General features: G+C 40.4%; 1 protein-coding gene across 3 annotated transcripts in view; it reads right to left on the bottom strand.

The window, feature by feature from the left end:
• Positions 1-1,390: 1,390 nt before the first annotated feature.
• Positions 1,391-19,281, bottom strand: part of BMPR2 (bone morphogenetic protein receptor type 2) — a 104,299-nt gene continuing 86,408 nt past the window's right edge. Inside the window, exons 7-14 of one of the 3 annotated variants that reach the window (XM_057419874.1) lie at positions 15,826-15,940; positions 13,071-13,231; positions 11,189-11,336; positions 10,101-10,237; positions 6,272-6,444; positions 3,920-5,199; positions 2,481-2,561; positions 2,085-2,218 (exon numbers count right to left, since the gene is read on the bottom strand). In XM_057419874.1, coding sequence (XP_057275857.1) covers positions 2,512-2,561; positions 3,920-5,199; positions 6,272-6,444; positions 10,101-10,237; positions 11,189-11,336; positions 13,071-13,231; positions 15,826-15,940 — 2,064 coding nt within the window. In that variant the 3' untranslated portion in view covers positions 2,085-2,218; positions 2,481-2,511. Of the gene's footprint in view, positions 2,219-2,480; positions 2,562-3,919; positions 5,200-6,271; positions 6,445-10,100; positions 10,238-11,188; positions 11,337-13,070; positions 13,232-15,825; positions 15,941-19,281 lie in introns of all 3 variants that reach the window. The other 2 variants (XM_057419873.1, XM_057419872.1) reach the window with 2 other exon arrangements.

The following is a 19,281-nucleotide window of genomic DNA, read 5'->3' as shown; positions in this document are numbered from 1 at the left end:
TTGGAGATATCTAGGAGCATCTAAGAAACATTACAAGTGAAAATCATAGCAATCAAGCATAAACAAAGGATTTTGGGAAACAGCAAGAATCAGATATATCGAGGCATATATTATGCTTGTTGTATCATCAGATATAGAAGAACAAGGCTGGCAAAGTTTACCTCCGGGGAAAAAATAATGTAACAGCAAGGAAACAAATGAGCTTGAAAGCACAGAGCATCTGTTTCAGTCAGCTGAAAGGTGACAGGCTGGGGGAGGCAATTGTTTGCTGCCAGTATCCTGCCACAGGACTTTGGCAGGCTGACTGAATAGATTTTCTTTCTTTGAACAGCATCGGTTTTCAGATCAAGTGGTAAAACTTCACTCAGTACCAAAGACTGACATGTGTTACGTCTTTTTCATCAAAGTAGTTCTTACTGAAATGTTCTCTATCAGAAAGAATATTTCTCAGGTGGAAGGAGGTCCTGACCAATGAGGAAATTAAATTTCTGTTAGAAGAGAGTGAAAACAATCATTCTGAAAAAGGGGTAAGATTTACTTGAGATGGTGGAAGAACAATTTACCTCAATAGATTTTACATTCATGTTCACTGACACCTAAAAATCGATGTGCATACAGCTGAAAGAAGGGTCTAAGCAGAGGGAAGAAACACCAAGCCTCCCTCGCAAAAGCTCAGAACCATGAGCTCTAAAAGCGTGCAATACATTTTAAGAAGATGAATTGGGGGTTCTAAGAACTTGGAAGGGAGGACAAGTTTAACTCAACTCAGCAACAACAGTCAATTAGGTTGCACCTACCTGCGTAAGTAATGGGGCTGATTTTACCCCAGACTGTCTGTAAGGAGGTAAATGAGGAAAGATTTGTGACTCACCACAGAATGGGTTTGTGCCAAATAGGATTCATGATTTTTCCTCTTTGTAAACAAAATACATCATCCGCTCACAACCTGCCTTCACCAGAGCTTTTCGGTATGAGTTATTAAGATTTCTGAATACAATGTATTTTTCAGTGATCGAAATCAGGTTTTACATAAATACAAGGGGGTGAAACTGCACACAAGATAAAATGGAAAAAACGGCTGACAGTTTCCTTACATTTGTTCAAAGTTTTGTTATTCAGAACTTCAGAGGCTGGCACCTACTACTATAAAGGGAACACATTTTGACCTGGAAGGATCGAAGGTATAGTACTGAGCTCAGATTTTTCTTCTTTTGTTTCTTTTTAAAAGCCCTTTTAAGTTGGGGAAAATTCATGCATTGTCACCTCAGAGCACAATGTGATACAGCCAGCTGCTTCAGGCTGGCTACGGTGTGCAAAGTTCACTGTCATGACCGGCCGACTGCTCAGCTGTCAGGGAAAAATGAACAAATACAAAAAGGGGAACATGTGGCAGTTTTAGAAACACACTCTTCAATAAAGCATACTGTGAACTATAGACTATTGCACATTTCAACATGACACAAGAAAAACAGGGGGTTCAAAAAAGAATACACTTGTAACATAGAAATATACAGACTAGCTTGTGCACAGAAATCAAAACATGGTTAAACAAGACACCACTGCAGTCAAACCTGTCTTATAGTCTGCTTCGGATCTTAGTGACCGTAAGAAACTGGTCCAAACTGATTATCAGCAATACTTTTTTTTGTTACTTTTTTTCTTAAAAAAATATTTTGCGACCACATTTGATACACACATATATATATTCCGTGGTCGGGACAGACAGACTGAACTCGAGCAAGGCGAAATCAAAAGTGCAAAAATGTTCCAAAAAAATAAAAACAACAACCAAAAAAAATTATATGGAAGCATAAGCTAAAAATTTTCTGCATAGCTGAAGTCTATTTAAAGCGAGTCCTTGGGAGGGGGCTGCTGACAGGAGGAGAAAGCAGTTTATTAAAATGTCTTCCGCATGGTTGTTTCAAATAATGCAAAAAAAAAGGTCATTTGCCGGCTTTTGAAGTATTTCACAGGCAGTTCACCCCTGCGTCCTTAGACACCATTGTGGTGGCAGCGCCTCCTTCTGCAAGGTAAACGGCAGTGCTGGATTTGGAGTGGACAGCCTGGTCGCTGCCGTTGTTGTTGACCTCGCAGTGCAGCGGCTCAGTGGAGATGACCCACGTGGAAGGACGCCACCGCTTCAGGGAGTATGGAGTTTTCACACGTTTCTTGATCTTTTCTCCTGAGCCCGATTTGCCGTCCTGCGAGGAGTCGCCTACTGAAGGGACGAGATAGAAATAAAAGAAAACCCAAACAGAAAACAAGAACAGAGTAGAAAACAGCATTACAAGGAAGATCCGACTGGAGAGTTCAGGGTTGTTACTCATGCAGAACAGAAGAACAGAACAAAATCTTATCACACAAAAGCAACCGGGTGGCAGAGACATGATACATACATCATCTACAGTAGCTGCCACTGAAACAAGGGGTCAGATTCTGTTCTCTGTCAGAAATTACTTCACTGAAGTAATTTGTGTTACCTTGACTGCACATTGGCATCAAACAGCAGAATCAGCATTTGACATTTGAGGGGCTTTTGCAATCATAGTATCTTATATTACCTGTAATGGGAGGTACAAAAAAATTGTCGCTAGGACAAGATGGCAAAGACTAAACTTCTTATCGTATAACCAAACCATAGGTCCCCATATCCTACTTCACCTGGCAAAGCATTTTACCTGAAGACAAAATGGTCCATTCTCTGTTAAGATCATGTCAGGATTTGGTATGCTGGGTTGCAAAACTTAACTTCAATCATGATAAAATTTTAGCAGTAAAAATCTGATTGTTAAAACCCCCTTTTACTTCATATAACCTTTAATCAAAGAAAGTTACTGCAATAATCTGTTTTCTTTACTTCAATCAGATGTCAGTTCAACATGGTAAGACAAAAATTAAGGTTTCTTACTTAAAAGGAATGCTTAAACATTTCACTGCTGAATATCCAACTACATTTCTTGAAAGGTTTGTTCTAGTTTCCTTCTAAACCTTTTCTTTCAGAACTTGCCTGGCCCCCCAGATTATTTCAGTAGTATCACAGCATCTGCCTAAACACAGTCAGAGGTTTGCAAGCACCTTTTCAGAGTCTGCAGTGCATACTGGAAATAAATTCACTTTAAAATGCACACTTAGGAGGCCTTTCCCACGGCTTCAACAGGCCCAAAGTCAAACTCGGAGGATGCACCTAATTAAACTAGAACTACATGGTTACATTCTTACTATAAAAAGGAGGGCCCCATTGTAACCTCTTAGATCTTTGGCCATAAAACTCTTAAGGCAGTTATTTTGAAGGAGTCTATTAAAATCGATTCTAACTACTTTGATTAATTTTTAATATGTACATGGTGAACTAATGAAGGATTGACAGAATTGTTGGAGCCAAGCAGAGAAAGCCTGAACCTCTGTCTAGGCTAGGCTAATAAAATCAAATCAGTTGCTTTAAAAGTAATGAAGCATGTCAGTAGTTACTATAATAAACTATTTTAATCAATGTACCTTAGAGCCAGCTACTCTTAAGAGAATGACGAGAAATAAGGAAAAGAGATATAATGTGCCCCTGAAGGAACAAATAGGAAGCTTTTTCAATATACTTTGAAGCTGCCAAGGTAGGTGCCTTGCAAGGAATAATGAAAGTTAGAAATTACTCCCTTCCCAGTCAGAGTAGACAGGTTATAAAAAGACAGATGTATTTCATGCATGTGGAAGGAAGATAGTGACCTAACGTGCCGGAGTTGATGGAAACAGGACTTTACCAAGGAGATGAAAATTGTGCTGATAGAAATTAAATTTCTATGGGATTTAGTGAGTATGCTTTGAGGAGGGACAGCAGAGGCAGAAGTGTTTTCTATTCTACCAGACAGATGTAGCTATTAAGTAAAAAAAGCATCAGGGAAACTGTTCAAGTCCTGCAGGCACTTACACTGCATACTACTGCTATCCAAACTATTTGTGGCTGATAGATCCAGCGAGTTAGGCCTCTGTGCTCTTCTAGTCTGGGTCTGCCCAGGATTTCTCACTACATTCTGGACACTGACTGTAGCTGCGTCTTGCACTGGACACGGGTTACTGTTGTTGTTGTTGGCATTTGTTCTGCCAGTATCCAGTGGTCGCTCTCTCCTGTCTACTAGACGGTCCAGAACACCTTCATCATGGCCAACTTGCTGCTCCCGCCTCAACAAGGGTTCATGCTCATCAGGGCTTGAATTAATATTTAGCCGACTATCCTCTCCACTGAACTGGTTCTGGAGGATTTCCTGGGCCCTTTGTGCTACCGAACTGGTGGTCTGGCCAGACGGCACCGTGCCATTGGCATACTGGGTTGTGCCAGCATGAGAGTTTATGCCGTGGCTTCTCCCAGCCACTCCGTTCATGGTAACTGTCACAACATGAGGTTCTGCAGCATTGATAGTGTTCATCTTGGCAACGCCTGTTTCCACTTGCTTCAAGTTTGATTTGTGCTTGCCACCAAATTTTAATCGTGGCTCCTTTGTTGAATTTTTGGTGTTCAGGGGGAGGCTTGTAGGCCTCTTCGGAAGGTTCTGTTGCTTGGGTAGAGGATACACCTGAGCAGATGGGACATCTGGAATCAAGCATGCTTGACCATTGCCAGCCTGTGTGAAGTCCTGTTGTCCTGTCACCTCTACTGCAAGTTTTATCAGTGGATAAAGCAAGCTGGAACTAGTGCTGCTGAGTGGATCTGGCCCGCTAAACTGCTTAAGCGAATGTTCCATCAGATTCTCATCAGAGCTTTCTTTCAGGTTCTTATCCACTTCTTTTGGATCCAATTTATTTGTCTCTAAGTCCTCCTCTGTTAACTGCAGACAAACAGGGGTGGGCCCACCCAGCTGCATGACATTTGTGGTATGTAAGTTTGTTTCATCCGAATAAGGCATTTCGGATATGGTGGTCATGCCAGTGCTAGGAGTGAGGCCAGTTGTATTGGTGGTGGTTGTGTTGGTGGACAAACTGGTGACACTTGTCTCAGGACTAGGGATGCGAGCTTGCGCTTGCTGCCGCTCATAGTTAATGGAGTTTCTGTTCTTCTCCCCTGAAGTCAATGGTGTAGTGGACATTGAATGTTCAGAAGAAATGTTCTTCACTATGCTGTCAGTGTGGTGGATTGAATCTTCAATGTAGGAAGAGGAAGAGTAATCTGGATATGGCCTTATCTTTGATACACGTCTATGATGTGACAGATTCCTTTAAGAAAAAAAATAAGTGACAGTAAGATCATATACGTAAAAATCACCTCATATTACAAAGCCTCTCATTTAAGAGAGCTGGATGTCTGTTTCTTTCCATGCATAAACTAAGGACAGATACAGTATAAACTGAGATGTTCCAGTAACTTCCTTGAAAAATCCTGGGTAGCAGAAAATCGGTTTTACTAGGACAGCTATTGTGTCATGGATGGTGTTTATACAACTAAACTGGCTAACAGTAATTTTCTTCTATTTGTCCAGTATGCTGTTTGTCCAGTTCACTGCTAAGGTACTGCTCTAGCTGCAGAGAAGCGATACTGAAGGAGGACAACAAGAATTAACCACACAAGATGGATAAACTGATGCTGGGAAAAAGTCACAAGGTCCTAAACAATGAAAAATCTAATATTTCAACAATTGAGGTATTCTGCGATTTGCAAGATTTTTTAAGACAATAAATTCTGCTATATATAGCAACATTGCTCTCAAATCCAGATCTCTAGTGTATACTATTAAGCACAAATGTCAGTTCTGCAAATTCTCACTCCCTCTGGATCATACATAAGCAGACAAGGCACAGCACTTCTCTCCCTGGGGTCAGAATAATGATGACTTAAATGATGGCCCCACAGCTCTTTAATTGAAAAGCTGCAGGCTTGAGACTCGGTGATCTCCTGAGCTCAGATTGCCTGCAAATTCAGTTTTGAGTAGGACACTTTAAACAGCAGTTTTATGCATCATTTAGCAAGTCCTTAAAGAGAATTCAGTCACTTCATATCTTTGCAAGCCTGTCTAGACAGTTTGCCTAAGTCCAGTTTAAAAGGCCCCCCTGTGAGAAGTACAGGTGTTTGCATAAAAGGTGTTTTAATTCTGAGGACACACAGGAGATCTTAAGAACACAAGTGCTCAGGATTATGTCATACAATACCCATATGTAGACTAGCTCACGTAACACCCCCACTTCATGCCTGCAGAAACACCAAGCTAGCTCTAGCTTCCTTTCTAGAGTTGAGCTGAGCATTGCATTGGGCATTTGCTGCTGACTAAAACCAAATGTTTTCTCTTCTTACCGCTCATTCTGCATGGCAGTTGACATAGGGTTGACGGTTGGACTGACTGATTTATTTCTCTCCCAAATCATCATGAGTTCCGCCATTCTCTCCTCAGCACACTGCGCTGTTAGTCGAGCTTCAGCATCTTGATCCCAACAGTCTTCAATTGTTTCTTTAAGCGACCTCACAGCCTGCCAAGAAACAAATAAAACCCCTTTATCTTGTATTTTCCCTTCATACTGTGCTTCTAATTTACTTTTTTATGACAGCATTCTGTACACATGAAAATAGTCACAAGCTGGTGAGAAACAGAATATACACAATCTCAATTAAAACTAATTTACCTTAGTATCAGAAATATGCAGGACTATTATCATACCTCACACACACACCAACTGGGAAGACAATTACTTGGGAAAAGCTACATTCACCAATGTCCATACAACCTGCAGCCAGCCCTCTCTGGTTAATTCATGCTCAGCTCACTCTCCCTGCCTTACGAAAGCTGTGTACTAAGGATTGATGATACTCTGGAAATTGTCATCCCCACAATTCAGCTAATGGTCCCTGCCTTGCTTCCCTGCACTGTATATGCAAATAACACAGCCTTGCCCATTTCATCATGCTTTTCTTCTTCTGTTCACTACTGTAACATCCAAATGACTCATAAATATCAGTGAATTTGTCTGTGCTATGGGAGAATATTATTGCTGCCCTTCTTTTACAGACGGAGAAACACAAACACACACACATTCCTGGGATCACACTGGCGGGTGAATGGTGCAGTCAGAATTAGAGCTCAAGACCTCCAAAATGTGCTGCCATATGGTCAGAGACCTGGAGAGGAGACAACTGAAATTACGAGCAATGAACACTTCTTGCTTCCACTGCATCCGGAGTACAAAAAACAGGCAGAGATTTATTGGCCCCTGCTGTCAGTCTGTGGCCCAGGAATAGAATATGATCTGCCAGAACATCTCACATCTACAGCCAAGCTTTAACCTCTCCAGCACCAATGACTGTGCACAGTCCCAGCTGGGCATTAAGGCATTCAGTGGGTCCTGCTGACTGCTTCTGTGCCAGAACTGCCTTGTCCACTTCTGGCAGTGAAAGCCAGGACTAGCTCTGCATACTAGCCAAGAGTTCCTAATCCACAGAACAGGCTCCTGGCATTGCCTGCATCTGGCAAGTCACTGCTGCTTAGTGATGCAGCTATGGTTGCACAGGTGGGGATAAGCTCCCACACAAGCAAACCTTTTATCTCCCTTCCCATAGCAGGTAAAGGAAGGCCTAAGCAACTACACCCCTCCCAGCTAAGGAACGCAAGTCTAAAAGCATTCTCAGGGTCAATGGCAGAATAGTGTACTGGATCCATTTTTTCCCCCAGAATAAGAAGCCTTCATTTGGCTTTCAGAACTTCATTTAGTCACAATTACAATGTATCTAATGAACACCCTAAACTCCCCTCTTGCCCCCTCTCCCCTACAGGTTTCACCAGCAGTAAATTTAGCCAGTGCTCAATTGAATATTGTCTCTCTTCTAACAGATCCTTTCCTTCTGATGTTTTAAGGATCATGAAAGAAGCACAGTGATGACTGTACAGACAGTTAACAGAAGTCAAGTTCTAGACCTTCACATTTACCACTGTAACGTGTTTTCTATTAATTTCAGGTTCAAAGAGATCCATCCTAAAATGCACTATTTAGAAATTTTAGTACTCAAAAAAGATAGAAGGGACAGGAAATCTACATTATTCTTTTCCTCTGTTAATATCCTTCAGTCCTGACCTTTGAAGTCAAGCTTGGGCTCTGCTCTGGCTCTGGCAGATGAAAGAATGTTACTAACATCTCAACTCAGTTTATAGCCCTTGAATTATTTTATGCACATCATCTGCTTAGATTGGCGATGTATACTGTGAAAAACAATACCGCTAATCAAGGTCTGTATCATAACGCATATGTTCAGGAGGCAAACTGAGACTGCATAGGTAATCATAAATTTAGGATACTACATCTTTTGAGTGCCTTAATTATGTGACCTACAAAATAAAGCATTAATTTTTATTTCTCAAATGAAAAAGACAAATAAATTTCTCCAATAGACAAATTTGCATGAAAGTGTTATAATCCAACAGAGATTATAACAGAGAGCAGAGCTTTAAATAATGGACAGAAGCCTTTCATCCCATGCATTAGATACAGCAGGTTAGGACTTGGGTCCAGGGTGAGGCTATTTGAAGCTTTATTTTCTACATTATGTCTCCTAGAGTGCTCATTCAGATGTTATCCCAGATCAGCATGGGGTGGAGTAGGTTGCTTGATGCACATAAGAGACCTATGGATTGCTTATTTCTTCTTCTTTTCTCTTAAAGCAATGATGCAGATCCACACCTAGAGCTGGACTTATTATCCTCATCACTAATGACTATGTTTAATTTTTGCAGAAACATCAGTGACAACACAACGAATGTGCGAGACAGTTTAAATCTGGGGATCATCCAATAGTGCTGAAGTCTATCAGCTTGTTAGGCCGTAATTAACATTTAAAATGGTAGTCTGCATAACAAAACAAACCTCCTTGAACTGTTTTAGTCATAACTGTCTTCAAAACCAGCTGTCGAGCTTGGTTCTTCCAACACTGCATTTGCCAACATGGCCATAGTTAAAACAGTTGCTGCTTGATTTCCCATAGAGTTTGGGTGTGGATTGTTTTTTCTCTCTTCCCCCAACCGAGACCAGCTGGCCAAAACTGTGTCATGAAAGAACTCCTCTATGAAGCTCTCAACTCAGTTACAACATGTTTTACACCACTGCTAATACTGGAGGCTATGCTCCTCTCTGAAAACTGTTTCATACATATTTACAAGTACCAGCACAGATGAGGCCTTAGGCTCCCCATTATCTGCACAGTAGCTACATACTTATCAACTAGCAAAGTCTCTGAAGATTGCAGGGTGTAATTTCAGTAAGGGAATAAATAAAAGTATCATTTAAAGTAAGAGTCAACTATATTGTTTTCATACTCGCAATCCAACTAATTTAGCTTAAACAAGTTAGCATGTATCAGGTGGAGCCCAGTAGTAACTGTTTTGCATTTCACTTTGCTTTTAATAAAAGACAAGCACCCCCCCCCACTAAGAGCATTCGCATTACCTCACCTTTGCTGCAGATGAAAGCAAGCACACAGACTCTTACCAGAGTTCTGACTTGCCATAACTTGTTGGCCTGCAGCAGCAAGCAGGGCTCTAAGCCACAGCTATACTAATGCAAAACAACATCACTATGTTTATAGTCTTGAAAAGAAAAATTGCAGATCAAGTGAAGCCATATAAAATTCCTAATGTAGTTATAATGAAATGATTGCTAGAAGCTGTAGCCTCTGCAAACTCTGAAGATTATACAACTTCAGAGAAAGCATTACAGTGTGTATAGATGTTAGTTCTGGAAGAGGATATTTACATTTTTTGCCAACTACTTTAGGGTATTATTAGTTTATAAGATGTCAAAGGCAGAAAATGCTTTTATGTTTCTCATCCAGCACACAGAGAACATATGGGCACTTCGTGTATAATACTACAGACACTGTCTAACAATTAATATAACAAGTTGTCTTTTGTGTATCGCACTCCAGTATCCGATAATAACCAAAGTATTTTTTCTTAAAAGAAATGTAGCTTTCATGTGAGTGGCTTTTCTAAAACAGAATTGAATATCCACTAGGTCCAGACACAAGCAGCTCCCAATCCTTAATTACTAACAATAATTCAAAGGAAAGAATGTATTAAAAAATTGCTTTTAAGAAATGACTACACCCTAATGATTGTTTCTTTGAAAAGATTCTATCTCACCAGGCTGTTCTCTTTCCATGCTTCTGGGAATTTTGGTCTTTGCTTCTCTCTAGACACCAAGACTTGCATATCTTCAAAAGTGGGATGGTTTCCGACTTCTGTCTGGAAAGCCATCTGGTACTCTGGCACAGATTCCCCTGTTAGCAAAAGAAAGGAAGAAAAAAAATCACTGATAAAAGGCAGAGCAAGGGCTTTCAGCTGATGAAACCCAGTATCAAAGTTGTTGTCTATTGAAATGTTCTCCACTTTCCCTCAAAGTCTAACTTCAAAAAAACTCAGGTGATTTAATTGCAAGAATTAAGCATTGTTCAGCAATGTCTCTGAGGATAACATCTCCAAACTCTGCTGGCTGAGTGGCACATTCAGAATGTCTCAAGAGCCTGAGGATGACACCTAATTTCTGTGCAATGTCACTACTGACTGTATTAACGTACTTCATTTCAGAGGAAGCCCAGTGAGATGAAAGATCTGTCCACAGAAACTGCAGCTGTTCTACTACAGAGAGAATGCTGCATGTCAAACTAGTTCTATATGCTCTATCTTGGGAAGAAGGTGCTGGTTGTGATACAATCTTGTGTTACATTTTAAAAGACTACTTCCTCTTCTTTTATGTTATAGGTATGCAGGATTTCCCTGAGTTTTGAATGTCACTAGCAGAAATAAAAGCATGACTGAATAAAGGCTACATTAAATCACAGAACTTTCCCATCTATTCTTTCATGAGGGAAGTCTGAAAGTCACTTTAGGCACTTTTATCAGTTTCAAGAACTGGAAGTACTGCCCTTGCCATAAGCCCAGCTCTCAGTGTTTGTAAACGCTTGATAATAATGTTCAAATTATACTTACCATGAGGCCTGCAAACTGCTTAAACAGGGAATTTAAAGTCTTTTGAGCATGAACTGTGCTCCACACTCAATTACTCTCTATCGAGAACAATCATCTTGAACGCTAGATGGCACCGACTTAATGGCAAAAACAATTGAGAACATTATTTCCCTTCTTCCCTTTAGAAAGCCATGGCAAGGGAGTAGCTTTGGTTGCTAGTACCACTTTCTAGTATTGTGCGGTTTTCCATTTCATTTAGTTACCTGGGAAGAGGTCTGTACATCTCATAAATATCTCCCAGTAGATAAGGCCTAGCGCATACATATCTACTTGTTTCAATGCAGATTCACAATCCCTCAAGTTCACTGCTCCTTCAAGAACTTCTGGGGCCATATAGCGGATTGTACCAACCTGGAAAACAGAAAATCAAAGCTCTTAATCAGGCAGCGATTTCCAAATTCAATTTATTACTGGGATTTATATTTTTTAACTATCCCACTTTTTTGATAGTTTCTACACTCAAAGAAAATGCAGTCCTGTTCTAATCAATGTCCCCAGTTTCTAGACTCTTATCAGGAGCCGAGTCATAATAAGTCCCTTCTCCTACTCTATCACTTTATTTGCATGTACCAAAACAATTTTGTCCCTTACTCAATGTTCTCTTCAGTTATATGATATAACAGAAATGTTTCTTTTCCCTGAAATTACTCTGTTAACACCAAGGTATGGATCATAATGGAAGAGGATGCTGAACAAGGAACTTATTCTCTATATCCCTGGACTGTCAGCAAGGCTCTCCCCTACATCTTCCACAGTCAAAGGCTATTAAAAGCCTTGCAGCTTTTATTATCATTTCCAATATGACATATGTTAGATTAGAGCAATCACTCATCAGTACTTGTAGGACAGTATTTTGTCATGGGACTATTCCATACCCCTCCATTTCAAACAGTGGTTTCCCTGTTTCTTTGTTCAGTAGATCTGTACTGATCAGGGGAGATCTGTAAAGAGGACCTGTGCATTAGGTATTGTTAATGTAGCACCTGTTTTCTAAGGGAAGGTGATTAGCACTGGAAAAACACATTCTTTGAATGGAATGTAAGCATTTTCTGTAAATGCACAAAACCAACAAATACGCTGAACCATTATTTGTTTAAGAGTCTCACTGTATTTCCGTAGCCTATATTCAGGTGTCAGTGTATTTATGCTTATACAAAAAAAGAAAACTACAAACTCCCCACTCTCTGAATCAGCACATCACAGAAGCCTAAGAAATCAATTTCTTCTTTCTGCCCAGAATCCATTCTAACCCACTCCTAGCAGATGTTTCCCCAGTCTGTTCCTTAAATGCCTAAAATGATGCAAATTCTATATAACCTACCTCAGCAGTCCATTCCAGACCTTGGCTGCCTTCTATCGATTAGAAAGATTTCTTCATAACTAACCTAATTTTTTTCTTTCTGCAACATACTGCCATTACCTCTTGTCCTATCCACACTGAATGCAAATAGTTTTTTCCTTTCTCATAGCAGCTGTTTACATATTTGAAGACCTGTCTCTTGTCTTTACTTCCCTAAACAACCCTCATTCTTTCATCTTTTCCCAGAAGCTACTCTTTCAAGTACTCCCTGTTATATTGTCTCTGTTCTTTCTCAGCTGGTCCATATCTTTCTACACGCACTTACTCTCCCAGGTCCAGAAAACTGCAGATGACACACAGAGGAATGGCTGCAGGATGTAAAGTGCAGTATGTCACCATCTCAGAAACATTAACACCAAAACCACCAAAGAACGTTTGGTCTTTGGTTGATACTTCCAGTATAAGACTGAAGGGACCTGTACCACATCACTGCAAGCAATATGGCAACCAAACCTACCTTGCATCTTTTTGCATCTCACACAGAAAAGTTCAGCCTCCAGGGCTGACTGACAGTCTATCACCTTTCAAAATGCTAGATTTAGTTTTGAGTGGTCTGAGAATAAAACCAGATTCTTTCTATCAAGGTTTTAGCCACTTCTTACCCATATTGCAACTATTTCTCCTTACTGAAATTGTACCACCTTAACGTTCACCTTGTAACAACAAACCCAACTATTTCTCAATGTTACTATAATTTTTCTTTCTTTATCCTCATTTGTACTTACCTCACTAATGGCTGCATTATCCTCCTCACCTGGGCGTACCAGTCTGTTTCCAGTCAGCTTCATGGAGAGCCCAAAATCACTAATTACACATGTTCCATCATTCTTCACCAGGACATTACGGCTGTTCAAGTCACGATGGGATATTGCAGGCTTGTAATGGTCTATTTGGACATACGGAAGTGCTTGTTACTATTTGAGCAGTTCTACTGTTCGGCAAAATGAGAACACCTCATTATGTCTACTCGGCTATTACAAACAGAAAATCAACATCTTTTAGAAAGCTAACATTTTTGTTTCTTTATAATGAGCTCCACAGCATGCTAGCTACAGAAAACTGACTGGCATTCGGGGTTTCACTGTAGCTATACATTGTATTAGGCTAATGCTATATATAGTTTCAGTGTTTGCCAAGAAACTCCTTTCCAAGGATATTTCGGCATAATTTTGTCAGGGGAGACATCGTGTACTTGAACACAGACCTGCTGCCACAGCCCTGACAGCCATTCCAAATGCTCTCTCTCATATCCACAACTCCTGTGTCAAATACAGCCCCAACTATTTACATTATGATTGGAATTGGCACCTATTCAGAAGATGCTTAGACCCCCCCTCAGGGGTCGGTGCTGGGACCAGTGCTGTTTAGTATTTTCATCAACGACCTGGATGAGGGAACTGAGTGTACCCTCAGCAAGTTTGCTGATGACACTAAGCTGGGAGGAGTGGCTGACACACCAGAAGGCTGTGTTGCCATTCAGCGAGACCTGGACAGGCTGGAGAGTTGGGCGGAGAGGAACTTGATGAAATTCAACAAGGGCAAGTGTAGAGTCCTGCATCCGGGGAAGAACAACCACATGTACCAGTACAGGTTGGGGCCTGACCTGCTGGACAGTAGTGAAGGGGAAAGGGACCTGGGGGTCCTGGTGGATAGGAGGATGACCATGAGCCAGCAATGTGCCCTTGTGGCCAAGAAGGCCAATGGCATCCTAGGGTGCATTAGAAAGGTGTGGTTAGTAGGTCAAGAGAGGTTCTCCTCCCCCTCTACTCTGCCTTGGTGAGGACGCATCTGGAGTATTGTGTCCAGTTCTGGGCCCCTCAGTTCAAGAAGGACAGGGAGCTGCTGGAGAGAGTCCAGCGCAGGGCAACGAAGATGATTAAGGGAGTGGAACATCTCCCGTATGAGGAGAGGCTGAGGGAGCTGGGACTCTTTAGCTTGGAGAAGAGGAGACTGAGGGGTGACCTCATCAATGTTTACAAATACGTAAAGGGTGAGTGCCAGGATGATGCAGCTAGGTTTTTTTCAGTGATGTCCAGTGATAGGACAAGGGGCAATGGGTGTAAAGTGGAGCATAGGAGGTTCCATGTGAACATCAGGAAAAATTTCTTTACTGTGAGAGTGACAGAGCACTGGAACAGGTTGCCCAGGGGGGTTGTGGAGTCTCCTACGTTGGAGATATTCAAGGCCCGCCTGGACAAGTTCCTGTGTGATGTACTCTAGGTTACCCTGCTCTTGCAGGAGGGTTGGACTAGATGATCTTTTGAGGTCCCTTCCAACCCCTAGGATTCTGTGATTCTGTGAATATTATTCCAGAGAGGCTGAACACATCCATCTTGCAAGGCATTTGATCTTTTCCAAAGAATAATCTCAATTGTTCCTAGTTTATATGCAATTTATTTTGTTGGTAAAGCAGCCAGCAGTATAGAACCAGTTTTACTGTGGAATTTATTCTACTCCATGAGTTCCCTCCTAGCATTGACAGACCAGCCTATGGCTGTCTCTTCTTTAAGACGGAAGATTTACACATTTTCTGGCTACTAATGGACACACCTGTCTGCTCATTTTTAAATGATGAAGATGATAGCTCCAGTTTCAGTGGCTCCTGGGAATACTGATTTAGATGTTCTCAGCGTCGCACATTTAACAGCCTCTTCAGTTGTCATTCTTTGCTAGAGTTGATGCTTAACATTTGAGATACATAGTTTGGGGTTTTAATCCAAACATTAGCACCTTCATGTAGAATTAACGACATCATCTTTTTATTTACTGCCAAGAAGCTAATGCTTCAGTGCCAGGCCATATTCCACAGCCTGATAAATCACAGATCTCAGTATATCTGCTTTATAATCATGATACTTCAGCTGCTGAAATGCTGGCTGAAGCATGCAAGCAGAGAAATCAATGTATAAATCAATATGCTGTCACATCCAGTGCTCTAATAAAACACTGAAAGTCCAGCAGTATTGTTTGCACACAGCAAAGACTAGGCCCACACCCTTAGACAAAAATCAAGACGTGATAAACTACAGTGGAGTTAGAAGATTTAATTATTTCTCTTTGTGTATATATATAGTTCATACACAAACTAAAAATTGCTTTGGTGATATGCGTCTGAACTGCAAACACAAACAGAACACCCCATCTGTTTGCTCTCTGCTAGACAGACATCCAGCGCTTCAGGTCTTCAGTAATCTGTTGCCATGATACAGCAGCACTGCACAACTCTGCCTCCTCCTCTTGCCTTTCTCTAGGGCTCTGCTAGCTCTTACTCCATGTTTTCATACAAGCATCACAGACAGAGCCCACAGCATGGGATTGTTCAGAAGGAAAGAACATATCAGAAGTTCTGAGTAATCTCTATTTGCATTCACCATCCCCTACTCACCACACTGTAACAGAGAAAAAAGAAATGCAGGCATCTATTACCTGACAGAAAGAAAAAGAGTATCTTGAACATCTTGGCACCCTTCCTGGCCTTACCTCCTCGAGGTAGCTCCGTGTGCAGATACGCCAAGCCTCTAGTTATAGAGTGTGCCAGACGACAAGAGCTCACCCAGTCACTTGTGTGGAGACTCAAATATTTGCACAAAGAACCCTAAAAATACCCAGAACAAAACAAAGGATTAAAAACATTGTCCAGTTGAATAACTCAGAGTCTTTATGAGAATCAGTTTCATCCATTGCTCCTGTAAGGTGTAATCCTGCAGCTGCTCCTGTATTTAACCGGATGTTCTAAATCACAAGACAGGACCAACGTTTCATTAATTGCTAGTACTACCATTTGGTTTATCTAAAGTGGAACAGAAAATTTACCACAAATAACAGGGATTGCCTTTAGGAACAGCAATATTAATTATAAACCCAAAGCAAAGCATGCATTTGGATCTGTTGTTCTGAAAAACTTCTACTGAACAAGAGAACTAGTTAACTGCAGACGTAACAGCCTGAATTACTACATAGTGGCCTTTAAGCCAATAGCACTTATAGAATATTCAACATCTCTCACTGGTATCTTCCCTGCTATAAACTATTTTTGTATCAAAAAACCCTAACAACTCACAGGCATTTCAGAATAGGAGACACTGAAGAAGTTAAATGTGGAAAATGGGAGATTTTTTAGTAATTTGTGGTGGAATCTCCAAGAAAACCAGAAGGATGGGTGTCAATGATGGTCTTCTAGAAGCAGAGACTGCTATCTGAAACAAGAGCCAGATCCTGTCCATCTATAATACCTTTGAGCAGTTTTTATGCACATAGTCCCCAATGACAATATACTCGGTTTAAACAAACTAAATCCCCATGCATGAAGAACAAGCCATCCAGTTGACTCTGCATACATAGTACAATATATTTATAACTACAAACTACCCTGGTTTTGCCTGTTTAAATCTGTAAGTTTAAAAATGCACCAATGTGTAACATTACCATAGCTACAACTAAAACCACTTTATTAAAAAATTAGCTATGTAACATTTGGTTTACAAATGTAAAGTCTGGTGTGTGCCACTTGGAGCTGACATTCAGGTGTGTAACACATGCACAGTTCAGATAGAGGCACACCAACACCACAATTTAAAGTGATCAAGGCATTAGACATTTTAATCCAATGCTAAAACTAAAACCAAGTTCATAACACTCCTTAATGAAATTACCAGAGTTACAGCTTTGCAGGCTTAGCCTGTGCAGAAGAAGGAACCCACCAACAGGTAACCTCCTTGGTGAAAACACAGAACAAATGTCACTCATACAGCTTTACACAAGCATTTTTATCATTGTTTAAAATTCTGTTACATGAATCTCAAAGAGGTTTTGGTAATTAAAAAAAACCCTGAGGATCCACCTAGAAATAAGGAATTTTACTTTTTTTATCCTTATTGTTTAAAGCTTTTTAACAAATATAAAAACTTTTATTAGCCTCTCACTGCCAGCAACTTGGGTGCAGTAAGAGATTTTCTTGGCTTAGTGGGCTGAGATTCTAGCCCATTCTGAGAGGCTACAGAACTGTTGTCATGGTGTGACTGGAAATCAATCACTGCATGATGATGTCAAACCAACTTCAAGATCTTTCCGCTGCAGAGCACGCTAGCCACCAGGTATTTTTAAACTAGCTGAGGGCTGTGATTTTATGCTTTTGGTGAAGTTCAATATGACAATCAGGAAAAGCTGTATTCAAGATTTAGAGAGATACATATCTGCAGTTAAGATTATTCTTGTCAGAGTCATGAGTTACATGTTAAATGGTGGACATGTGTTCTGATTATAACTTTTGATACAAACAAACTTTTGATGGTTTTAACAGTCATAAGATTCTATGTCTTTTCCAACAGTTTTTCTGTTGTTCTAAAAAGACATGAATGTCTGACTACTGGGGGGACAATTCTGTGACCATTCCATATTTCCTACCAGGTCATCCCTTGCAACTTACTCTCTGCTTATTCACCTGCCACACCTCAGAGTACTATCAGAACAGCACGTTGGCTGACAAATACATGTATCTTTCCTTTTATTACTTGCTCACTAACTTTTTTTTTGTCTCAAGATATGTTTGGATAATAACACAATTTGGGTCAAACCTATCTGTTTTGCTTTCACCAAGGCAACACCACAAGCAATTTTCTGTGTGAAAATGTTCAGGCTTGTGTGTTCCTATTTCTAAGAAGGAAAGTATTTCAAGGGAGAATGATGGTTTGGATGGGGAGTATTTCACCTGCACGTCTTGTATGGGTTACTCTTTCTTGAAACAAGATTTATGGCTTCAGTTTGAACAGTGCAATTTCTTTTTAGTAGTGCTGCCACAGCAGGCTTCCTTCTCTGCTGTTAGTGCCACACACAGCAGAACATCTGCTCCCTGAATTAAGGATCACACTGTGCATTAATTACACCTGCTGTGAACTTTTTCCAATGACTTCCAAGCCACTAGTGGATTGATTTTAGACTAATCTTGCTGTTCTTAATACCATATTGAGAAAGAACCTGATAATATGATGTTAGAAGAGTCATCTGTGCATGTAATCAGATCATTAACGTTTCCTGTTTATATTAGCAACAAGACACAATTTGCGATCAAATTACATTTCAGCTGAAACCCCTTTCATTCAAGAAAACAGCAAAACCAGATCACCTGTTAAGACAGTCATGCCATGCCCCTCCAGGAGCGGAATATTAGTTGACAATAAGCTTATTCTGCCAGAGCAGGCCAATATTGGTGTGCTTTTGCAAAACTGAGCTGCTTCTATGGTCATTTCCAGTTTCTGAAATCTTTCTGTAGATGCCCATCTCTTACAGGCTGTCATGATCCAAGTGTGTTCTCACTTAGAAGTTTCAGTTAAGGTACCCTTCATATATTTGTGAAGCGCTGTTGCCTTAAATTTGCATACATATTTAGATATTTAAGTACACTTATGCATTTAACTTTCAACACAAGCACATACTTAGAGCCTAAGACTGGCTGGTATTACTGCTATTTATTACTGTTCTGCTTCTTTTTGCTACTTGAATAAGTAGTTTTTGTCCTACTGTCCTCATAACAAATCAGGCTTCAGCCATCACCTTTACACACTGGAGGAATATGAGTTCCTTTACTTGAGAACAACATTCTTTAACTGAACAGTTAAAGTTCTTCCCATATACAAGACAAATTATTTGCTTTTTCATACACATAGCACCCATATACATTACTTTTATGATTTTTCATGAAAGCGATTCACATTTATGCTAGATTTTTTTAAAGCATTTTGTTTCTATTTGTGCACACACACACACACACACAGTGTTAAGAACTCAAATCCATGAATTTGCGGCATGTAAGCATTCATCAGGTAGCTAAGGAGATCTGAACATATGGTTCATGAAGATACGGTTCTGGAAAGTAAGGCTGCCTTCTCAAGACGTGTCCTACATCATCAATATACGGTACAGCTAAATAAATATGGTATG

The sequence above is a fragment of the Pezoporus wallicus genome, unplaced genomic scaffold, assembly GCF_028554395.1.
Source record: "Pezoporus wallicus isolate ANWC-B61680 ecotype Strahan unplaced genomic scaffold, APGP_CSIRO_Pwel_v1 contig_4710, whole genome shotgun sequence".
In the NCBI taxonomy this organism is placed as follows: Eukaryota; Metazoa; Chordata; class Aves; order Psittaciformes; family Psittacidae; genus Pezoporus; species Pezoporus wallicus.
Note: the sequence above shows the minus strand (reverse complement) of the source record. Positions and strands in the feature narration are given on the sequence as shown.